Source organism: Vicia villosa, linkage group LG5 (genome assembly GCF_029867415.1).
Source record: "Vicia villosa cultivar HV-30 ecotype Madison, WI linkage group LG5, Vvil1.0, whole genome shotgun sequence".
Classification (NCBI taxonomy): domain Eukaryota; kingdom Viridiplantae; phylum Streptophyta; class Magnoliopsida; order Fabales; family Fabaceae; genus Vicia; species Vicia villosa.
Genome location: NC_081184.1, coordinates 114,449,761 through 114,472,615, shown reverse-complemented (window position 1 = coordinate 114,472,615; position 22,855 = coordinate 114,449,761). Strand labels below are relative to the sequence as shown.

The 22,855-nt window shown below is 32.1% G+C and overlaps 3 protein-coding genes across 3 annotated transcripts; all 3 read left to right on the top strand.

The window, feature by feature from the left end:
• Positions 1-404: 404 nt before the first annotated feature.
• On the top strand, positions 405-4,247 carry LOC131602071 (probable hydroxyacylglutathione hydrolase 2, chloroplastic). The gene is made up of 8 exons (XM_058874071.1): positions 405-754; positions 984-1,166; positions 1,250-1,453; positions 1,574-1,697; positions 2,484-2,584; positions 3,378-3,452; positions 3,548-3,646; positions 3,943-4,247. The coding sequence occupies exons 1-8, from the start codon at positions 740-742 to the stop codon at positions 4,087-4,089; spliced, it is 948 nt and encodes a 315-aa protein (XP_058730054.1). The 5' UTR covers positions 405-739; the 3' UTR covers positions 4,090-4,247.
• A 747-nt stretch (positions 4,248-4,994) lies between these two features.
• LOC131602070 (3beta-hydroxysteroid-dehydrogenase/decarboxylase) lies at positions 4,995-11,872 on the top strand. The gene is made up of 13 exons (XM_058874070.1): positions 4,995-5,194; positions 5,304-5,558; positions 5,667-5,759; positions 5,848-5,972; positions 6,098-6,268; positions 7,090-7,206; positions 7,293-7,372; positions 7,783-7,978; positions 8,481-8,598; positions 9,312-9,486; positions 9,910-10,066; positions 11,107-11,173; positions 11,256-11,872. Exons 2-13 carry the CDS (start codon positions 5,312-5,314, stop codon positions 11,447-11,449), a joined length of 1,740 nt encoding a protein of 579 aa, XP_058730053.1. The 5' UTR covers positions 4,995-5,194; positions 5,304-5,311; the 3' UTR covers positions 11,450-11,872.
• Positions 11,873-17,989: 6,117 nt separating this feature from the next.
• On the top strand, positions 17,990-18,777 carry LOC131605194 (uncharacterized). Its single transcript, XM_058877581.1, has 3 exons — positions 17,990-18,145; positions 18,243-18,287; positions 18,367-18,777. Exons 1-3 carry the CDS (start codon positions 17,990-17,992, stop codon positions 18,775-18,777), a joined length of 612 nt encoding a protein of 203 aa, XP_058733564.1.
• The last annotated feature ends 4,078 nt before the right edge of the window (positions 18,778-22,855 follow it).

The window sequence follows — 22,855 nt, the reverse complement described above, 5'->3', positions numbered from 1 at the left end:
ATTTTATTATTAATTAAAATTAAATATTAAATAAATTTAATATTTTACACCTTAAAACATCTAAATTATATTAATTTTAATTTTTTTATAATATTCAAAATATTTAATATTAAATTTTTCTCTAATCTCAAGATGTATTGTGCCGGTCCTGTAAGACATGAATTAAAAAACATGATAGAAAAAATTAAATATCAAGACATGAGTTAAAAATCTCATTTCTTTCTCTTACTTTCTGTTATATATAAGATCTATTATCTTTGTACAAATGGAGTGTTTAGGTGTGCAAAAATAATTTTATGAATATAAGTAAATGAGCATAGAAAAGTGGTGGGGAGGAGGAAAGAAAGCAAAATCGTTTTCAAGGGAACAACAGTAAAGTAAAGTAAAGAGAGTTTAGTTGAGTGTGCCAACGTAACTACAACATAACTTTCTCTCTCTTTCTCTTTCTCTTTCTCTCTCTAGATGCTCTCAAAACCCCTTTTCTACCATACCCACCTTCCATTTTTGTTCTTCTTCTTCTTCTTCTCTCTTTTAAATTAAATTATTCTTTTATAAACATAAATTCATCTCGCAAATTGCGCTAAATTAAAACACAACAAAAAATAAACCTATATTCAATTATTGAAGAACACAAATTTCGTTGCTGACATTTTCACTTTTTTCACCTACTTTTCTTAAGCGCGTTTTTTCGCTTCTCGTTTTTTTCCTCTGATCCTCTCTCTATCTTTCACCAAACTCGATGAGCGATATTAAGGTACAGTTTTTCATTTTTGATTAGCTTCAAATTTCTTTACCCAGGAGAATCCAAGTTCATGGAAATTTACTAGTATATCTGTAATTAATCACTTTTTTATGTTCTTAAGTCTTAACTTGTTCATGAAAATATATATATCAGTAAGAGTTAGTGTTGTATATAGGGAATGTAGGTGTGATTATTGATTATGATTTAGAAGTGATTTTGAATTAATCTCTGTTGTATATAGGGAAGAAGTAGCTTTTGTATGTTGCCAGATGTGAGACAAATTTGCTTTAGAAAAGGGCTTCTATATGGATTCAGTCGAGTATTTTCCATACCATTGAAAACACTCCGTGGCGCTAGTCGGTCGCTTCGGGTAGATCAATTCTGCAGTGTTGTCAATATTTCGTCCTCGTTAATGATTGAAGTGGTGAGCAGATCTATCCAGGATGCAAAATTGAAGTACTACATAATACGCGAAAATCTTAATCTTTTCTTTGAATTGAATTTCAGGTTCCGTGCTTAAGGGACAATTACGCGTATCTTTTATATGATGTGGATACGGGGACTGTTGGTGTTGTTGATCCGTCTGAAGCTGCGCCGATTATAGATGCTTTGACTAAGAAAAACCTGAATTTGACGTACATATTGAATACACACCACCATCATGATCACACGGATGGAAATGCTGAGTTGAAAGAAAGGTATGGGGCAAAGGTATGATATATATTTTTTTTTTAGCTTTTGCTTTTCGTTTTATTTTTGTTAATGGTGTAATATGCTTTAAAGTGAGGTTTGCTTTGCTTAACTTGAAAGTATTTTCATGCTGTGATATAGGTAATTGGTTCTAATGTAGACAAGGAAAGAATTCCTGGTATTGATATCTATTTGAGTGATGGAGATAAGTGGATGTTTGCTGGTCATGAGGTGCATATAATGGCTACTCCTGGCGTCACCCGAGGTTGTATTCACGGTCTATTTGCATAAGTGCTTCTTACTTGTTGACATTTATTAAAATTTCTTAGTTGATTCAAGATCAGCTCAATTTCATGTGTTTAGCACTTTGGCTCTTTTAGTCTCTTGCTCCTTGCTTAATGTTAGTATTTGGTGGAAGTGGGAATGAAACCCTATACCACTCTTATCACTCTATTCCTTAACTCTTACTGATGGGTATATTCTTCTTACTGGTGTGTTTGTACCTATATACCATGCTTGAGACAGTTAGGCTTTGTTTGGGAGTTTGAAGGATGAAGTGGAAAGAATTAAAGGAATTGAGGGGTGAGGGCTTATTTTTCTCCATAACACAAAATCCTCTATGTTCAGGGGAACTAAAAAATTGTATTGGAGGAGGGTTTTGGGAGACTTTTGAGGGTTTAGATGAAAATTTGAAATCTAATCTATGTTGTTATAATAATCTATATTAAAAACATATTCAAAATAAGTATACAGAAGCTCTCTCTCAAAAAAGTTACAAATTTATCTCTTTTTCTCTCTACTCATTTCCTCCCTAAGCCCTCCTCTCTCTTTTCCCTCCAAACTCCCAAACAAAGCCTTAGTTTTTAGAAACAGTTTTGTAAAGCAGTTCTGAATTTTTTGAATTTAAAACAGGTATTATCCATTTTCCTTCATTTTATCTGGTTTTACACCTTGATTTATTTTGTCAATACCGTGTTGTAGGACTTTCTATGAAATATTTTCAAGTTATTGTGTTCGGTAGCTCACTTTCCCAATATGCAATTTGTTACAGGTCATATAAGCTTTCACTTTCCTGGATCTGGGGCCATTTTTACAGGAGACACCTTGTTTAGCTTATCTTGTGGCAAAATTTATGAAGGAACCCCGGAACAGGTTGATTTAGATTACATTAAGTTTTTCCATTTTGTTTTTCTCTTCCAGGTTTAGATTTCTATCTTTAGTGACAAAATCTTGCAAATATTTCATTCTATTTTGCATGTCTTGATTTTTCCAGTCACCAGAAGTACTAAAATCTGGAAACACCTGCTAAAAAAAGACTTGATCCATGGTTTTTAGTTTGCCATTAGATTGTAACTGTATGATAAAATCAAACTTGTATTCTTTTCCAATAATTCACAACTGGTAAATATTAAGTTCCTGTACCATATATGATATACACTTATTAAACTTATTACTGTAAGGTACTGTCTGAATTGAGGTTACCCACGTTTTTATTTTTAGTTGTAGTCTATGGATATAAAATATTTCGATAGATAAATTCCCTACGTATGCAGTCTTAGTGCAGGAACATTTAAATTGAAGTATTGAAACATTGACTTGGAGCAATGCTAATTAAATTTATCCTGCTGTGCCTTTTCTTGCTCATTACCATGTTAGTATCACTGTCAGATTTTACTATAATACATATTTGGTGGTATAATAGTGTTTTTGTATTACAACTTTGAATATATGTTGATATAGATACACAATTCTTTTACTTTATCAAATGCTGTCTGTCTATATTATTTAAATTTGAATATTAGGTGTGGATTTTTTAATATGTTACTGATGTGCAATGTCCTAATGATTTAGCTAATTCGTCCACTGTGTCACTGTCAAGTCAGATACTTGATTCTGTTGTAATGCATTTTATTTCCAATTATTGAGAATTTATTCTGTGTTACAGATGCTGTCTTCACTTAACAAGATCATGTCGTTGTCAGATGATACAAGTATATATTGCGGTCATGAATATACATTGGTTTGTTTTTTTATTTCATCCTTTACGTTTCCTGCATTTTGTTTTTCTAAGCATTGGAGCTTTAGATCTAACTTTGCTTCATTAAAATTTGGCAGAATAATTCAAAGTTTGCATTATCCATAGAGCCTGAAAACAAAGAACTTCAGTCCTATGCTTCACATGTAGCTCACCTTAGAAATAAAGGCTTGCCCACGGTAAGTTCACGAACTGTACCAATCTGTCAAAACTCATTGTTATAAAAGTACAAAGTCACTGCAGCCAAGAGATCAGTACTGTTGAATTAAGATCAGACTACTCACATTTCAACTTTGATACGTTCGGTTAAAAATGCAAACTTGAAATGTGAGCTGCCTGTTTTTGATTCCATGGGTCCGATTGCTTTTTCCTTTAGCAAGTGTGTGATTTAAGAGGAGGGAATCCAAATCCATTAGTTATCAATATGTTTGAAAGCACTGCATTATGCTTCTAACAGATTATTGATGTATCTCAGGTTCCAACTACACTGAAGACGGAAAAGGCTTGCAACCCATTTCTTCGCACATGGAGCACAGAAATCCGACAAAAACTAAATGTTGCAGCAACAGCAGATGAAGCAAAAGCCCTGGGTGTTATTCGACAAGCAGAGGATAATTTTTAAATTTTTTTTTTCAAATACAAATTTTCATTTATACAAATGTGTATTGTGTATAGATATTAGGTTATTGAAGCCACCGACATCTAATTTTCGGTGTCTTAACATACTTTCTCGATTCTCTCTAAGTTCATTCCAGATTTATTGATAAAAAATTAGATCAATTTTTTTGTTGTCAAATTGAGTAACAATAAAGGTGAAATGATGTATTGAAGAAGCCCGTCACAGACTTCTGCCTTACCGCATATGTTGAGAATGCTAATGCTGCAATGCTTTTAAAGCAAGTAGCTGTAGCTTCTGTGTGAGCTTGTGACGGTAGCTTAGTTTTCAAGTATGAAATCAGCTTCAAATTATTAACTTCAAATTATTAACTTTAGTGGGAGATCATTTTTTTGGTCTGTTACTCGCCGTTGGCTATAGTGTATATTATAAATATTTCGGTTTGGGTATGTTTTCTTGCTTCAAGATGAAGGTGAATTGAGTAAACTTTAGAGGAAGAAATTAATTGAAAAGTGCACCTTTTAATTAAAGTAAGGTAGATGGTAACTTTCTCACATTTATAAGTTGATGGATGAATTCCACCTAAACACCAAAACTTAAGCAGCTCATCGTCACTTAACACCACTTGTATAACACTACCATGATCTATCATTTTTCTATTCCTTATAATATATTTGCAATTAATTTGGTTAACCACTTCCAATCTGGCGCAGTTGGACATGTCTTAATGTTCACGTCCTGTTATAGGAATCATAAAAGCACATAAAATGTACAAGATGGTGACAGTTTGGTAGGTCTCACTCCCCACCATAAACTGTGATGTGATCATCAAAACATCATCCCAGTTTAAGTAAATTTTACCTAATGCTTATTATTTGTATTTCATTATTATTATTTAATTGCTCAAAAATTTCATTAATAGACTATTGAAAGGTTCATTAATACTATACAAAATGTATAATGCATCAACATCAAGGTTATAATCAGATTAATCGCTCTCTTCCATTGTCCAAAAAAGATTCTAGCCAGGGTCCCCACTCGTGCGAGTAACATTTTCCGCGCCAAAGCAAAGAAAACAAAGAATTCTTCTTCTTTTTCTTCTTGTGTTCAAGTAACTACTCATCTCTCGCGTTTTCTTTGCTCTTTTCGCTTTCTCTTCTCTCATTATTAACCAACATTGCTCTTGATTGAATACGACATTAACATTCGTCGTTTCACAGTCGCATCAATGGACGATCGCTTCTCCGATTTGAACCCTAAAACTAAAACGTGCGTGGTTTTAGGCGGAAGAGGATTCATAGGAAAAGCGTTGGTTTTACGCCTGTTGAAACTCGGTAACTGGATCGTCCGAGTTGCCGATTCCACTCACTCACTCCAACTTCACAGCTCCGAGTCACTCCTCGCTGAAGCTCTCTCTTCTTCTCGCGCCTCGTACTTCCATCTCGACATTACCGATAAACACCGCGTCGCTAAAGGTACCGTTTAATCCAATCCGTAATCGATGCGGTTTTGTTTCGATTTTTCTATTTCATCCATTGAAATGTAATAGACATAGTTGAAGAAACTAACGCTCTTTTGTGCAGTTCTTGAAGGTTCTTCCGTTGTTTTTTATTTGGATATTGATGGCATCAATTATGACAATGATTTCTACAGCTGCTATAAGTTGATAGTTCAAGGTACTAGTACACTTCCGTTTGCAATAGCTCTGATTGGTAATTGCATTGGTTTCATTTTTTCAATAATGTAATTTGATGTTTAATTCAGGTGCGAAGAATGTGATTAGTGCGTGCAGAGAATGTAAAGTGAAACGACTAGTATACAATAGTTCTGCAGATGTTGTATTTGATGATTTGCATAATGGAGTTAAATCATCGGCATATCAGTGGAAAGTAAGATTTTGTTTACATTGCTTCTTTCCTTGTTTTTCAATTTGAAAAAGAAAAGGAGAGACTGGATTTGGTGTTTTTCGTTCACAATTAAATCAGTGTTTTTAAAAGGGGAAACGAATTTGCAGGTTGGTAATATGTTAATAGATCTTAAGGCTCATGCAGAAGCTTTAATCTTGGATGCTAATGATATTGATGGAGTATTGACATGCTCACTTCGTCCTAGTAATGTCTTTGGTCCTGGTGACACAGAAATTGTGCCGTATTTTCTCAAGTTAGCAAGATACGGTTTTACAAAGGTACATTCCTTTGCATCAGATTTTTTTCTGGTTAATAGTTGTATGTTCATATTCTGTTTGTTAAATGTAGCTGAAAAATTGTTCTCAATAAGTTAATAGTAACATAAGCTTTACAAAGCTTAACCTAGTTGCTTTACAGGTCTTGTATTAAGGTTGAAATTAAGTTAAATCTTCCTTGTTAACACATGAAAAGAGATTATTGGTTTGGTAAATCTTCCCTTTTCAAGTTTTCCCTCTCAAAGGATCATGGCAGATGGACATTTGGTCTCATTCAACATCTAGGAGTTTTTTCATGTGCCTAAAGATTTTAGGTTCTTAAGGAAACACAAAACAAGTTGTTTTCTGTTCCTTTTTTTTCTTTATTCTAAAATGTAAAATTTTAACTTTTCATGAATAAACATTTATTTGTACCAATTTAATACTTGTCTATGGCTTTTTCTGAATTTCAACTTCACTAAAATAGGAAACTTGATTCATACATATATTTCTTTGTGATGCCTTTTCCGCCGGTTTTTGTACTTGAAGTTAGAACTGTTTGATCTGAAACCCATTTCATAGAATATATGTTAGTAAAGATAATTTCATACTGACTCTTGTGCTTGAGGCAATCTCTGAAATCCACAATTATGATCCTCCTTGATTACCAGCAATTATTGGATATCCTGTAAATACTATTGAGTTATACCATGAAGCTGAGTTCTAAATCTCCTACTCTCTTAGTAGTTTACATGTGGTGCGTGATTTACATTGGTTAGCTTAACATTGCTGATTATCAATTCTGAATGTCAACCTTTTTTTGGAGTAACAATTTCTCATTTCAGTTTATTATAGGGGCTGGTGATAATCTGTCAGACTTCACCTTTTATGAGAATGTTGCTCATGCCCATATCTGTGCTGAAGAAGCCTTAAATTTTCAAACTGTCTCTGTGGCTGGAAAGGTGTATATATTGAATGCCAATGAGGTTGTCTTAACTGCTTTGTTTGATATTTAAGCATACCAAACGTTTTTCTACTTTATCTGCAGGCATTTTTTATCACGAATCTTGAGCCTATGAAGTTCTGGGAATTTCTCTCACTTTTATTGGAAGGGCTTGGATACCAAAGGTAAGAATTGGAACTTGTTTTCGTAATGATGGCATAACATTGTCTAAAATATTGCTGATTCTTAGTTATATATGTTTGACTGACATGATTATGTGATATATAGTATATGAGCGTTTTTGGTGAAAAACAAAACTCTCTGAATTATATTTACCCTGCTCATATCGTTAGGAAAAATATAGCCACAAGCTCTAGGAGATGGCATACCATCTTGACTCTATTTATTGAAGAACTGTTTTTTTTTTTGGTTTTCTATAATTGTTTTTGTGATGTTTTTTGGTAGTTTGCTCATTTGGTTTGCTACTTCATTGGCTGCAGGAGGCATAAACAATATTTCTTGCTTTTCTATATTACTAGTTTTTTTAACTCTTGTGCTGTTAACCAAGATATAGAAATCCTTCCTATAATCGCAGGCCATTCATCAAACTTCCTGGCAATTTGGTGCAATACATTCTCTCAGTTTTAGTTTGGTTACATGAGAAGTTGGGACCCAGATGCTTCAATTATCCTTTATTAGTTCGTTTTTTTCAGTTAGCATCACACACCCAAACATTCAACTGCTCAGCAGCTCAAAAAGATATTGGATACTCGCCTATAGTCTCCCTTGAGGTTTTAAGTTACTTATATTCTGTATACTTGTTCTTTCCTGTTTGAACTTAGTGACAACCTACTTTATGGGATATAACATGCAACTAGCTCAACGATAAAATATTATCTATCGAATAATGTCTAATTCAATCAAAATGATTGATTCCTTCATACTGTTTGGATCCCAGACTTCACACAAATGCATTAGAGGGCCTTTTAATTTATTTTCGTCAATCCTTCTGTTAACCAAGGCACTTCTGGAATATTAGTTAGAGATGGATTCTTACCATTCATCAATAACAAAATTTTGCTTCCAAATTATTTATTGAGTGATTTATAAAAGCTGAAAACAGTATAAAATTAGCAAATGATAAACCAGAAGCAATCACCTTCTTTTCCTTCATTTATTTTACTTTAGAACTGCTCTAAACAGAATAAAATATATTGTTTAGGCAGACTCTATGGTACTGACATTCTTACTATTAAGATTTGCCTTTATATTTACTGATATTCTATAATACAGGAAGGTGTCACGTTAACCATCGAATCATTTGCTCATTTAGCTAAAGATTCATCTTTTTCAAGTTGCTCCGGGTGTGTCGATCGGTCAAAAGCAGATAAGCTGCTTGGCTGTGGAAAAGGTTGGAACATAACGCTTTCTTGTGTTAAAATGTTTATATCCACAGTTCTACACCAATGAAGTTTTGTTTTCTTAAATTAATTAAAATGGTAGCAACTTTTAGTGGAAATGGAATGACTTAGAGCACATTGTTAGGCATGTCTTATGCATGAATTGGTGGCATCTTCTTTGTTTAACTAACACATAACCTGCAAGTATATCCTGACATAAGTTTAACTAACTCAGTTGCAAAATTTTGTAATGATATCTTTCTTACACTTGTATTGGTACAAGATACAGTAAGGGCGAGGAAAATAAAACATCTCATTTGCACCTATACTGAAATATTGACTGTCCTCCATTAGTATGAAGTGGACTGAAAATTATTTTTCACGGATGTTCTTCCACTCTTGACCACACACCAAGGAATGAAAATAAACATCTTTTCCACCCTCTTTAGTTTCTATCTCCCCTTCCAAGCATACTTTCGGATTGCATCACTTATGTACTTTTCTCTTGTTAGTGTCTTTTAGTCAGAAACCTGAATGCGTAAAAAATTGTTGAGCAAATGGACTTTTATCATTACAAAACCATGTAGGTAGGATACAATTTGAGTCATTCATATTACATGGATGCAATTGAATATTTTGTGGTGCATACTATTTTGAATCAATGCAACTAAGTATCAGTTTGTCATACCAAATAATTGAATGATATCACATTTTGTTGTTGCAGTGGCTGACATTTTGTTATGGAGAGACGAGAAAGCATCCTTCGCATATTTTCTTGGGCTGGTTTTTTTGTTTTATTGGTTTTTCCTTTCTGCAAGCAGTTTTATATCATCTGGTGCAAGGCTTTTGCTGCTTGCCACTTTACTACTATGCGGACATGGTTTTCTGCCATCAAAGCTGTACGTATATATGTTCATATGAAGTTACTTTATATTTTTGCATATTTAAGAAATTTAGGGAACTTTGTATCCTGGACACAGTATAGCTCAATTTTTTCAATGAAAAGCCTGTTCTGTTATTCAGAAGTTGGGCCCTTTCTCTGTTTTCATTCCTGCCGGTTACATCTTTGGCACAACTAGATTTGATAATAGTTGTTTATGGCTAATATATTTAGTCAAGTTATTTCAAGAGTGATATGGTTTATTTCCTAGCCATAAAGGATACTTATATCTCACCACAAATCAGTGCAAAGTACAGGAATTGCTTCATATTTCTAAATTTAATGAAGATACGAAGATTGTTTTAGGAATTTTGGCTCATATTTTCCTTCATGTCGCTGAAAAATCTTATCTAATGACTAACTGTACAACACTTTGCTTCAGGTTTGGTCCCCCTACACAGAGACTGCCCGAATCTAATTTTAAGATCTCTAATACGGTGGTGAAAGATTCAGTTGCAATTACAGTACATATATGGAACAAGGGGTTTCAAAATATAAAGGGACTGGCCCAAGGGGATGATTGGTCTAAATTTTTCAAGGTAAAACATGTGGTCCGTATTATTATTACTTATTATTTATTTTAAACAAGTCCCTAATTAAATTTATTATGTTTTCTTTTAAATATATGATGTCGACATTATCCATTTAATGAGAATGTATGCACTCTATTCAATGTCATGATCTTTTATTTGGGTTTTTGAAAAGGATAAAGATTGTCCAACACCCCTTTATTGGGGGGTTTGAGCGGTATAGCCGTATAGGGAAGAAAAAATAAAACTGGGATATGTGATGTATGATGTGATGGAAATGATTAGGAATAGAGTGTTAGAAAGTAAGAAGAGGTGTAAGGAGAGATGTTAGAGAAAGGACTACGAAAGGAGTAAGAGATTGTTTGAAAAAGACTTCTAAGTTTCTATTCTTCCAATAAGCCTGTGAATCACTATTTCTATTTTTGTGTTATTGTGTTTGGAGACTTTTGTTTCAAGGGTATCACCACTCACCACATGGTGACTGAGAAGCTCCATTTTCTAGCTTCTCAAAGTCGTGGTAAAATAATACTGGGACATAAGAATGAGGATTTTTATTTGAATCCAGACATGCTGATACTTGGCTTTGTTTAAATGCCAAAAAAGGGAAAGTAAATACGATAAATATACTGAAAACCAGAGAAAAATAGTTTTCTATTGTTTGGATAAAGAAAAATGAGAAAGTGATGAAACATTCCTTCTCCTTTTATTGGTTGGAAAGGAAGCGAACAAGCGAGATGACAATATATTAACTTTTATATCATGTGATATATAATATAAGGTTGGTTAGATGTGTTATTATCTCATATTAACAAAGTATTTTAACTCATTTCTCTAGCAAGAAAAACTTGTTATGAATCCCATCATTTATTTTATATCTCCGAACTCATTTTCTTTCCACTCTAGTTTCTTTCCTTCATTTTCTCTCAAAACAAAGGTAGACTTAGAGAGGCAGTCTTGAAACAATGAATGATTTATATACGAATAAATTTTTGGAGTGATTTAGATTCTTGGATTCTCTTCCTTCTCATGACATATCTAAAACATTGTAGGTTGCGGTTCTTATATACCTTCTGAAGTTGATCATCTCAAAGTTCTTGACAACATTAATAGGCACAGGTATGAGATTTTGTTTAAAGTTGCTGAACTTTAATGGTTTGCCCTCTTTCATTATTACACACACTGACAGAATTTTATGCAGGTCTGGTCCTTGCATTTATGGCATTCTTTGTCTATGAGCAATATGAATCAGAAATTGATGGACTAGCAGGTCTTCTAACTACTAGTTTAAAGGAGTTCACGATATATTTGATGGGAAACTTACCTCTTTCTGTATCGCGACTTCTGCATTATGGTGACAACTTTCAGCGTTACCAAAAAGAGGTTTCTTCGTAGCTCTGCGATCTTTGACATCCCATAGGCTATACATGACTCACAAAAGTGGAGTTGTGCACCTTCGGAGGGAAATTTGGAATATATAATGTTTTTAAGAATGGCCTATCTCCCTCGTTCTATCTTTTGTAATCACAGGTATTCTTACTAGTGAATCAGGCTGAAGGTGATGATGCTGTTTGACAGTGCCATGGTACTGTCTTTTAACGGGTGAAATATTAACAGATAGACAGATTGATGATTCGTTGAGATCAATAATCGTGCTAAAGGAACATGCCATTCTATTGCCAGTACAAAATTCAGTCAAATATGTATAATAGTAGTGGTTTCTTAAAGTAGTTATGTAAATTGCTTTTAAACTCTAGTATATTTTACATTGTTAGTCATCTATAATTGTTAGACCGTAATAAATATTTGACTTTAAAATTGTTCTGGGTTTGACTTAAAAGTCCACGTCTCCTGCCAACATGTAGCACAATCCCTCACCCAAGACATACCGAGGATGTCCATGTCGTTTCACAGTTGTCTTTTAATGGAATCTTCACACATTTGCAACACCTCATTCTTCATTTATTATCACAACATCAATTTAAAGTTACACAATTTCTCATCCTCACGCTTATCACTTTCATTTTGTACTTGTATTGACTTGAGCATAGTGTTTGCACATACCACTCAATCAAACTTCTCAATCTATCTTTGATTTTGATCATCAATTCAATCAAACTTCTCCATCTAACTAAGATTTTGATAGCTAATTAAACCAAACTTCTTGATCTATCTCAGATTAATGGCGTGGTCTATGAACTGAGTTCCTCTTATCTCATTATACATATATGACGCCACAACATCATTTGATATCCCATCTCAGAAGACGGGGTTACTTATATTTCATCGCTAACTATTCAACCTATGAGAGGAGTTGAGGAAGTCTTTTGTAATCACGCCCTGTTACTTTCAAAATCAATTTATTCAAGAGAAAAATCTACGTCATCTAGTTGTTGTAAAATCAAAATCAATTTATTCAAGAGAAAAGAACACGGCTACAATATGTGAAAATAAAATGAGATCGGGCCGGCTCACGAGCCGTATATTTTAACGTGGCCAGGCCACAAAAAACCTTTAAAAATACAATTCTAATTATTTGGGCCAGCCCACAGGGCCTATGTTTTTCGTGGATCGAGCTGGGCTGGCCAAACGAGCTTCGGACTGTCCTATTAAAAATAAAATTTTAAAATAATTTTAGTTTATTTTGGAGAAAAAGATATAATTGAATAAGTGAAAAATAAAAGTTAAAGAGGATGGATATATGTTTCAAAGCCCATCCCGCCAAAACCCACCGTCCACCAAAGCTTGTCTCGCAAAATTCACTAAAGTCTGCTGAAGCCCGCCCTCAACTATTCGTTTAGTCTGTCCCGCCTTAAGTCCACTATTTTTTAATTAATTATAGTAATTTTGATTTTTGATGATTTTATTTTATACATTTATTTATGAATATATGCAACATTTTTTTAAGTAGAATTTGTTAAAAAGATGTTTTATAAAAAATTATTCTAAAAAATAAGTGTAAGATTTAATTGAAAGGTAAAAAAATTAAAATAAATAAATAAATAAATAAATAAATAAATAAATAAATAAATAGGCGGATAAGCATGCCGCCCGCCAACCCGCCACCTTGGCGGGACGGACTTGATTTTTATGCCCATTTTCACTTGGCGAGCTTGTCCGTCCCGCTCTTTTTTTGGCGGGCTTAAGACAAGGCGAGACGGACGGTCCGTTTTGCCACCCCTAAGAGATATGCATTCATTATCCGATTATACAAGTTTTGGATCACTTTAAATTTTAGCAACCTTATTATGTCATTAGGAGACTTTTCAGAGATGCCTGTTCGAATACACCCTTTTTTTACGAAAAAAGTTTTTTAGGATATGCACATCTATAAAGTGTCATGTTGTATTTTTTTTATTTAGTATGAGGTGTATTCGGATAGGCATATTATGAATCACCCCAGAACCAGAAACAAAGCAGAAACTATGAAAGCATAAACAAAAGATGTAAACCATAAAATTTGTAAACAGAAATAATCGATATTTACACCATCACTGTTGAATATATATTACTTATGTATTAAATCGTATCAAGATCACATCAATGAAAATCGCGTCGTAAATGAGTTCGGGGGTATTTTTAAAGATGCATCGCTGAATTCACCCTATAAAATTATGGAGATACATCTCCAGACTAATTTTTAGTAGAAATGAAGTGACTGATTAATTTACGAAGGATGTAATAATTTAAAGTGCGTCCGGAGATGCACCTCTCGAAATTCTTGAGAATAATTTTGAATTTTCAATTATATGAGACACACTCTAAGTATTGAAAAAGAAATTCCCGTGTTAGAATTAAAACAAAACGAGGCCCAGCCAAATATTCAATAATAGACTCTTCTTTCTTTAAAAAAAAGTGTAAATTTGAGCGAATTTCTTATTAACATCAAAATAAAATTTTATCAAAGCTTCATATTTATTCTTGAGAATATCTCAATACACTCCATAATATTTTTGGGCATTTGTCGAAATTTCATTTTTGCGCCTTTATTTTCGGAGGTGTATTTCCGAAAATATTTTTTTATTTTATATTGAATTCTTCCGCAGATATATGTACCGAATCATTTAACCAACGTAAAAAAAGTTCCATAGATACATCTACGAAAAAATTTAAAAAAGAAAGATGCTTTCAAAAATACACATTCGAAAGCAAAGACATTTTTAGAAACCAACATGGTGCGTGAGAACCTCAATCGGTGAGATGAGAGATTCTCTTTACTCTTTGTAAGAATTGTGTACTTAATTAATATCATAATTTATATGTGAAGGAGTTTGTATTGTTTTTAATTTATACTAGTAAGTAAACTCTTTGCACGGGATAAAAATGCTAAAAAAATTACTTTGTAATTATTTATAAAATTTACCAATGAAATTATGATAAGTTATTAGTAGTACATATAAATAATTAACTTAACTATTTAGCAATGACTATATAATCTATATTGTAAAGAAATTTTTTATTGTATTTTGAACCATTATAAATTGTCGTACCAAAAAAGTTAAAATAATTGAGTATTTTGAATTGATATAAAAATAATAACTAAACATTTAGTTATATATTATAATGTAAAAAATGACATTATTTCTTTTGATGTTTGCATAAAAATATGAATTTATATAATTAATTTATATTTCAACTTCTTCTATTTACACAATAACAAACTAAAGATTATCTTTCAATTATTTTTGAAAAGATTGTATTTTCTTTTAGTTACACAATTAAATATTTATTTATTATTAATAACTCATTAATAATTATAATATAATTGATATTTTAATAAATATTTATTTATTATTAATAACTCATTAATAATTATGATATAATTGAGATTTAAATAAAATATAGTATTTTTATTAGAGGTTAATTATTTCGATTCATACAATATGAATACTTTTAAAAAAAATATATGCTTGACAAATTTAAATTGAATTTTATATTTCATTTTTAAATTAATAATTGACAAATTATTGAGCCGCTAAAAAACATTAATTAAATCTTATTATAAAAACAATATTAATTGAAAGATGAACTCTAAAAACAATGTCAATAATCTAAAAAAAAAATAATAATTATTTATAAGATGGTTATTTTAATTTTTTTCACTTATCATTAGTCAGAATATAACTTTTTTCGCTTATGATTATTTAATATTTATAAATAATTAAAAATATAAATTTATTTAAATATCTCAATGCATTGGACCACAATAAAATTAATATTAAAAAAATCACAACAATTTACAAATTTATTAGCTTTAATACACGGTTCAAAGATTTCATATAACATTCATCAAATTATTATTTGATATTTCTAAAAGTAATTATATTATAATATGAATAATTGATATTTTGGTTGAAGTAGTCATTTTCATTAAAAAAAATCAAAATAGCAAAGTCAAAAGGAAAAACTAAACCTAAAGTATTTATATTTATATTATTATAAAAATGAAGTAAGGTCATTAAGTAATTTTTATTGCATGAATTATATAAAGAAGTTAATATTTAAAAAAAACATCGAATGAGTAGCATATCTTTTGAGAGATTTCTCAAGAATTATAGAAATTAAAATTAAAGCATAGAAAACAAAAGTAACCGTCCATAATAGTATTTGATGAGATCTTTAAAGAAAAAGATCAATTATTAAATGTGATGATTTCAAACCAGCTTCTCCCATAACATTAACAACCTGAAGCATATTATAAGCATGAAGTTTTTACGATTGGTGAAGTCTTAACATGTGCGGGCTATCATCATTCAAATATTGATGATTATTTATAAGATTTAATCCATTATCAAAATTTTAACTAAAGTGATTTTCCAATGGTTCTTAGCTCTTTGTTAGCTTCTATTCTGAATATCCTATTAAATAAACATAAACAAACAAATGTGTTACAACAAATAGGTTACTACTTCCAACACAATGATGCCCAATTAACTCTTCACTTAATGGAGGCAGAGAAGATGAATGAGTCCATATCAAATCAATACAATAATGTCATATCATAATCAAATGAAATTGGGATAACAATCGCAAAATTTTCTAAGGAAAATGCCGAAGAAAAAGGAACCTAATTTTTGAGCCATTCTTCCTTATGAGAAACTCGTGTTGGCTTAATTTATTAGTAACAAAGTGTTGTTCAATCCTAAGAGAGCCATCTCGCAACTCTTTCAGTCAACCAACTTATGTTAAATATTATATGGAATTTCCTGAATTTTGAAAATCATTAGCCATAACACTTTCATCCAGGGTCGTTCTACTGCCTATTGAAAAAGAAATAGTTAACATTCTGACATTAAGTCTTGGAGTGTCTTACTAATAGATAGCAGAAGCAGAAAGATAAATCCCTGCTCCATCAAGAACTGAGTCAAATATTTTAGTCCAACCCCTTTCATTTCTGATATCATGAAATGCCTACATAGTAAAATTAAGCATTATAAGCAATTTTAAGAGTTAGAATCAATTAACAAAAATATAAAAATAACATTGCAAAAGATATAAAATGATAGACAATTCATTCATGTAAATTGGATCATTAATGCTAGCATAATCAAACATAGCAATAGGGAATTGAATCAATTGATATTATGTTCACGAAATAACCAAACATCGCAATGCAATAATGACTTTAGTGCTGATTCAGTTAAACTTTTTGAACACTAATCATGTAATTACTATAAGTATTTCAAACAAAAATTACTTTTATAAATTGAATTTAGGTTTTACATCTCAGGCTTAATAAGTTCTCTCTAATTAATCACTTCTATAAGCATATATCTGGATTTTTTACCAAAGAAAAAACAAAGATTTCATTTGCTGATATAACTTAGAAATTAAACAAATTCACATATATGTAAAATACATCAAATTAAAGCCTGTAAGCAACAATGTATGAGAAACATTAAATACCATACCCCATAAATAGAATATGTATAGAATCCATCATAAACCATCCTTTAGCACTCAGACTTCAGCAATGTAAAATTCTATCCTTTTATTACTTTGCCCAACTTGACCATCAACAATTTTAGGTTTCTCAATTTTCTCATTCATCGATTCGCGCTTCAAAAGAATCGAAAGTGAAATTATTTGATGTTATTCATTCCTATTAACCATTGCTCATTCCCCAATTTTACCAGAGATGAAAGAAACGAAAGAAGTGTGAGATAGGATAAGAAATTTGTCCTATTTATATAATTGAAATCAATAGAAATTGAATTGAATTACCTGAAAAATCGAAGAAATGACATTAATGATGAGATGAACTTGTATTGAGAAACTCAATTTGGAAGTAAAGCGGCAGTGTTATTTGTATCCATGGGTGGAATTCTAGGGTTTATATTGGAAAACCAATTTGAAAGTGAACAAACTTATTTGTTTTCACGTTCCCAAATAGTTCACTTATGTATTAAGATATCAAATTGATGGGAAACGATAGTTTTTTTTTTATGTTTCCAAGGCTTAAACTAATCAATTATTAGTAGTATTAATGAATAATAAAGAATAAAAAATAATAGTTAGGAACAATAAAGAAATTATTTAATAATAAAAAAATTAAAGAAATTACATTAATTTATGTGAATGAGTGTTTGTTTACATGGCCAATTAATGAATAATGAATCATAAATAAGAAATAATAAAAAATAGTGGTTAGAAATTAGTGAATTAATTAATTAAATAATAATAATAAAATAATTAAAATTAATTATAATAAGATTACTATTAATAGCAATTTTTAAAATTGTAAGACTTGTAAGATGATGACATTTGGCAAACTTGCCAAAAAAAAAAAAAACCATCTTGTTTTATTACATGGTATGATTTACACAGTCCCTTATTCCACAAATAAATAAATAAATAAAATTGCACACTGGTGAAATAGCGCGCGAGCATAAAAGGTTGGCGGTTCCCTCCTTTTTAGATTGAATTGAGATTGCAATGGCAGAGGAACTAACAACAGAAACGCCAATGGTAGCACACACAATCTCCTCGAGGAAACGACCGATCAAGAACGATAAGCTCTCTCTCGAAGATTACATTCACCTCCTTAACTCCCGTCACGCCATTGATCTCACCATGAATCAACTCAATCAGGTTCCATTCCCTCTACATTTACCAAATCAAACCTAATTTCCAATTCCAAAATTCTACTCGTATTCTTCATCTCTTTTACTCCTTACAACTGTATCAGGTCATCCGTATTCACGGCTTCAAGAAAATTCACCATGTTACAAAGGTATGAATGAAATGAATTCTTTCTGTTTAAGTGATTTCAGTGATTTCCGAAGATATGCGAAATCTGTTTTAACTCGCAGAAAGTGTTGACTGATGCTGTGGACGTGCTAGATCTGCTGGATCTACCGCGATCGACGCTCACAGAGAGTGTTTGCGCGTTTGCTGATTTGACTGTGGAGGAGGCAAATGCAGATCTCGGTGATCTCAACTGGCAAGATTGTTGTGTTACCTCTATCCAGAAATTTGGCTGCTGTGATGATCGGAGATCGTTTCCTGCTTTCTCTGATCAGAATCTTGGAGATGTGAATCATTTGCAGTCGCAAAGTTGCATTCACCAGAGTAAAAGAGATGAAACCGGTGGTATGATCCATGAAACTTTAAAGCGTAGGTTAGGAGTTACGAAAATGGTGCCAAGGCGAAAGAAGAGCAGTATTCATGCTCTTCACTCGTCCACTTCAATTGTGGATTCTGTTTCTCTCTCTTCATGCTGAAAAAATGACTATCATTCTCTTGCTTTTTTCTCTTTTAGCTATATAGTATATCCTCTGTTGTTTCTTTTAACCAATGTTAGAATTGGATTATGAAGATGTAAAGAGAGAGTGAACTTCATGCTTCATAGTATACCAGTATTATACATGTTTGGTGAGTTAGAGAATCAAGATATTATTCTCTAGGATTTACCACATTTGAATTAAATAGTGATTTTACTTTGAATCCTTTCACTAAGATGATAAATATTAAATAAGATTTGTTCTTATTTTTCTGTTTGTTTTACTTGCTTTTTGTTCTTGCTAGTAAGACATAGCCTTTTATGGAAGATTCACCATGTTGGACTGAAGTATTTGACCACTTATAGAAGATTCAATAATAATGTGTATTTTCCTAATTTAAGCATACAAGTGTATTTATACTATGAGGTACTCAAAACAGAAATATCAGCTTCTCCCTTTGAGTTTACATTTTGTGGCAAGAGTTAAAACTTAGGGATGTAATAGGCCATACAATATGGTAGAAATGAAGTTTATTTTCATTCCCCTGCTAGGAATTGTGGCCAATCAACAAGAAACAAAAACAATACAATGGGAGATAATGAACTGAATAACAATCAAAATCAGAATTCTTATACACCATATAGTGTACACGTTGTTGTACATTAACAGACCTATTGAAATATCTTCTAATCAAAATCTATATACAAAACAACTTCTCCACTAATTAAATAGACCTATTATGTGTAGAACACAATTTCCAAATTTATTGTTCATAATAAGAAATCTTAGATTCATGGCTCTTGTTCATTGAAAGGGTTTTCTTCTAACACATACGTTTTGTGCATTGACTCAGGTCTTTTTTCATTCTCCCCACCACCAAAGATTCACCACCCTTTTCAGTGTTCACCCTCATTCATTTCAACCTTCCCCGTACCACTACTTTCTCCCATAGAAAACTACCTCAAAAGATCCTTAGCAGCCTTATCACTCTCCTCTTTCTTCCCACTTTGTCTCCATAATTCTCTCATCCTTTCCTTAACTGCACAACTACTCTCTTCATGCGGTCCCTCACAAAACCCACAAGTAAAAACCATTTCCTTCTTTCCCCTAATCCTTCTCACATGCTCAAAATCAAAGGCTAATCTCAACGCATCATTCAAAGATTCAGGTTTCTGCATGAGAACCCAATCACGAAACTCTTCCTTCAATCCATTCACAAATACCCCTTTGATAACAACATCTTCTAACCCATGTTCTGGCCACCGCTTCAAAATCCATTGAAGTCTCAGAAAGTAGGATCTAACACGTTCCTTCTCACCTTGACGAATCCCCATAAGCTCTGACTTTAACTCCTCAACGGGTTCAATTTCGTAATATGCTTGCAAAAACGACAACTTGATTTCCTCCCATGAAAGAGAAAGGTAGTAAGGCTCGATGTTAAGGTCGTACCATAGTGCAGATTCTTCTTCAAGTGTGACGGGGAAGATATTATTTTGCATTTCAATAGAGGATGCATTGTTGGCTCTGCATACTTTGTTGAAACGACTCAAATGGGTTATTGGGGATTCATTTGGAGTGCCACGAAAAATGGGTAAAGGAGCGACTTTTATGTATGAAGATGCATTCATAGTTTGTGGTGGAATAGGTACATTAGAAGAAGAAATTGAAGGGCTTTCTGGAACATCACTACTGTGTGCTTCTTGTGAGAAAGACGGGTCACCATGCAGTGCAATAGATTCAGAAACGGCATCATCATCACCACCATCATCACTATTTTCTTCCTCTTCTTCATATTTCACTTTTTCTTCTTCTATTTCATATTCGAACTGTTGGTGATCATCTTCCTGAGATTCACTGTTATATTCAGAATCAACAGCTTCTGCATCACTATAGTTATTGTTTTCATCGTCTTCTTCTTTTAATACCATTTGTTTTTGGATTCTGTTTCGATGTTTGGATTTGGGGACAGTGGCGGGAAAATACGAAGCAGATTCAGATGATGATGATGATCGGTGTTTTTTAGTCATGTTTGATTTGTTTGAATTTGTTCTCAACGACGTTGTCTCTGGAACATAAAAAAAATCTCTTCCAAGGATGCACTGGTTAATTTGGTTGAAGAAGAATTAACCGTTGGCTGTTGCTGGGTTCTCAATTATTAGTAGCCGCTTCATTTGAATTGTTTTGGGCTTTATTATCAACTAACCCCATGCGCTACTCTCAAATATATCCTTAATTTTTGTGTTTTAAAATTCGCATGCGCCTGAAATATACCATACATCCTAAAACACGCTAAAGTAAATCTCAAAGACAAATTTGGATTTTAAAATCTAAAGTATTTCATGTTAATTCTGCTTAATGACACCCAAAGTCATCTCAGAAGTGGTTTTAAATATTGAAATTCGAAATATACTATGCTACCAGAAATTAAAAAAATTCAGACAAGAACACAAATTCGTCCCAATTTTTTTCGGATGTTGAAAATTGAAATATACTCTGTTATCAGAAAATTAGAAAAAAATTTAGACAAGAACACAAACTCATCCCATGAGTTTTTTCAGATGTTGACATTCGGAGTATATCCTTTAATTAGAAACACATAACCAATTTCATACAAGAGATAAAGAAAACATAAATTAACATAAATATTTGTTATCATATAGACATATTGATACATGTTTTAGATAAATAAGAACCATACAAAAAGGTATATTGTATTTATATATAAATAAATGTTTGTCTAGATATTGAAATCCTGAGTGACCATTTTATGTTTGAAATAACACAAGAAATATGATTTTGTCTGGATTTTGAAATCCAAAGTTAGCCATTACACAGGCTGATTTTGTAGGCAAACAATTTTATACATAAATCAAACATGTCTTTTAATATGGGAAATTTAAAGTCCATATTTATTTGGATTACATTGAAAATAACAATCCAACATTATATACAAAAATGTGTCAAGTCCTAAAATTCATGGCAAGTTAAACTAAAATGTATCAAAACATGTGTCACCATCGAAATTTATATTTATATGTGGTTTCACCTTTGGCTTTTTTGATTTGATTCTCTTTCAATTTTGCTCTGCTTGCGAACACTTCCATCATATCCACAAAATTATTTGACCAACTTTTAGTTTCTTTTGTGGAATGGAATGTCCACTCATGAGATGTCCGTGGTATAGAACATTCCAATTTCTCTCAATCCTAATTCAGAAGCTTATGTGCAAATCCATAGAAGCATATGTTTATGTATAGCAAACTCAAGTTTATTTGTAAATTATTTTCCAACATTTACGTAAACATCACCCAATTTAACATCAACTAACATAGTCGTGTCATGGACAATATCAGGGTACACAATAACTACAACCAATCGTAACAGAACACAATTCAAATTTCATATCAGAACAATTTGGATTTCACTCACATTATGATATAATTAGAGTTTTGAAATTCAGGCGCAACATACATATTTCAGCTCGAAATACCAGATGATCTAAAGCAATGAGAAATGTAACACATCTCTATTACATGAAAATCCAACTTCTTTTGCTCATTTTGATTTCAAAATATAGAAGAATGTTTATGGAACCTTGTTTTGCAGGTAATAGACATTTTAACCAAGACATCAACTTTTGATGATGACAACTATAAGGAAAAATAATGATAAGTCAACCACAATACTTAAAGCAGTTAAAGATGCAAACCTAAGTGTTATGGTTTGATGAATTTGACCATCCGAAGAAGGCAAACAAAGTGAAAATAATCTAAAGCATCAATTAACCTCAAGCTGTGTAAACACAAATGATAGTATTTGACAAAATGGCTTGTAGAAAAGGAGGTAATCTCTTAATTTAATAAGTGAGTGAACTTATGTAAGCAAAAATACTTTTTTGTAAAAGTATAAGGTATAAGCCCCCGCGCGCGTGCACACACACACCCAAACACAAAAAAAAATTCAAATGCTTTACCAAAAGAAAACACTTTGAAAAAGATATGGAAGTTATATCAAATGAATAAAGAGCAATAAAAATAGCCATGGGCGAAATTTTGACTTTTTAAATTGATTAGAACAA

Excerpts from the sequence above, each read along its gene's own strand:
- LOC131602071 (XM_058874071.1), top strand. Across the intron at positions 1,454-1,573 it reads AAGAAAGGTATGGGGCAAAG|GTAATTGGTTCTAATGTAGA; the intron begins GTATGATATATA and ends GCTGTGATATAG. Across the intron at positions 3,453-3,547 it reads GCGGTCATGAATATACATTG|AATAATTCAAAGTTTGCATT; the intron begins GTTTGTTTTTTT and ends AAAATTTGGCAG.
- LOC131602070 (XM_058874070.1), top strand. The coding sequence starts at position 5,312 with ATGGACGATCGCTTCTCCGATTTGAACCCTAAAACTAAAACGTGCGTG. Across the intron at positions 5,760-5,847 it reads CTATAAGTTGATAGTTCAAG|GTGCGAAGAATGTGATTAGT; the intron begins GTACTAGTACAC and ends TGTTTAATTCAG. Across the intron at positions 5,973-6,097 it reads CATCGGCATATCAGTGGAAA|GTTGGTAATATGTTAATAGA; the intron begins GTAAGATTTTGT and ends ACGAATTTGCAG.
- LOC131605194 (XM_058877581.1), top strand. The coding sequence starts at position 17,990 with ATGGCAGAGGAACTAACAACAGAAACGCCAATGGTAGCACACACAATC. Across the intron at positions 18,146-18,242 it reads CCATGAATCAACTCAATCAG|GTCATCCGTATTCACGGCTT; the intron begins GTTCCATTCCCT and ends CAACTGTATCAG. Across the intron at positions 18,288-18,366 it reads AAATTCACCATGTTACAAAG|AAAGTGTTGACTGATGCTGT; the intron begins GTATGAATGAAA and ends TTTAACTCGCAG.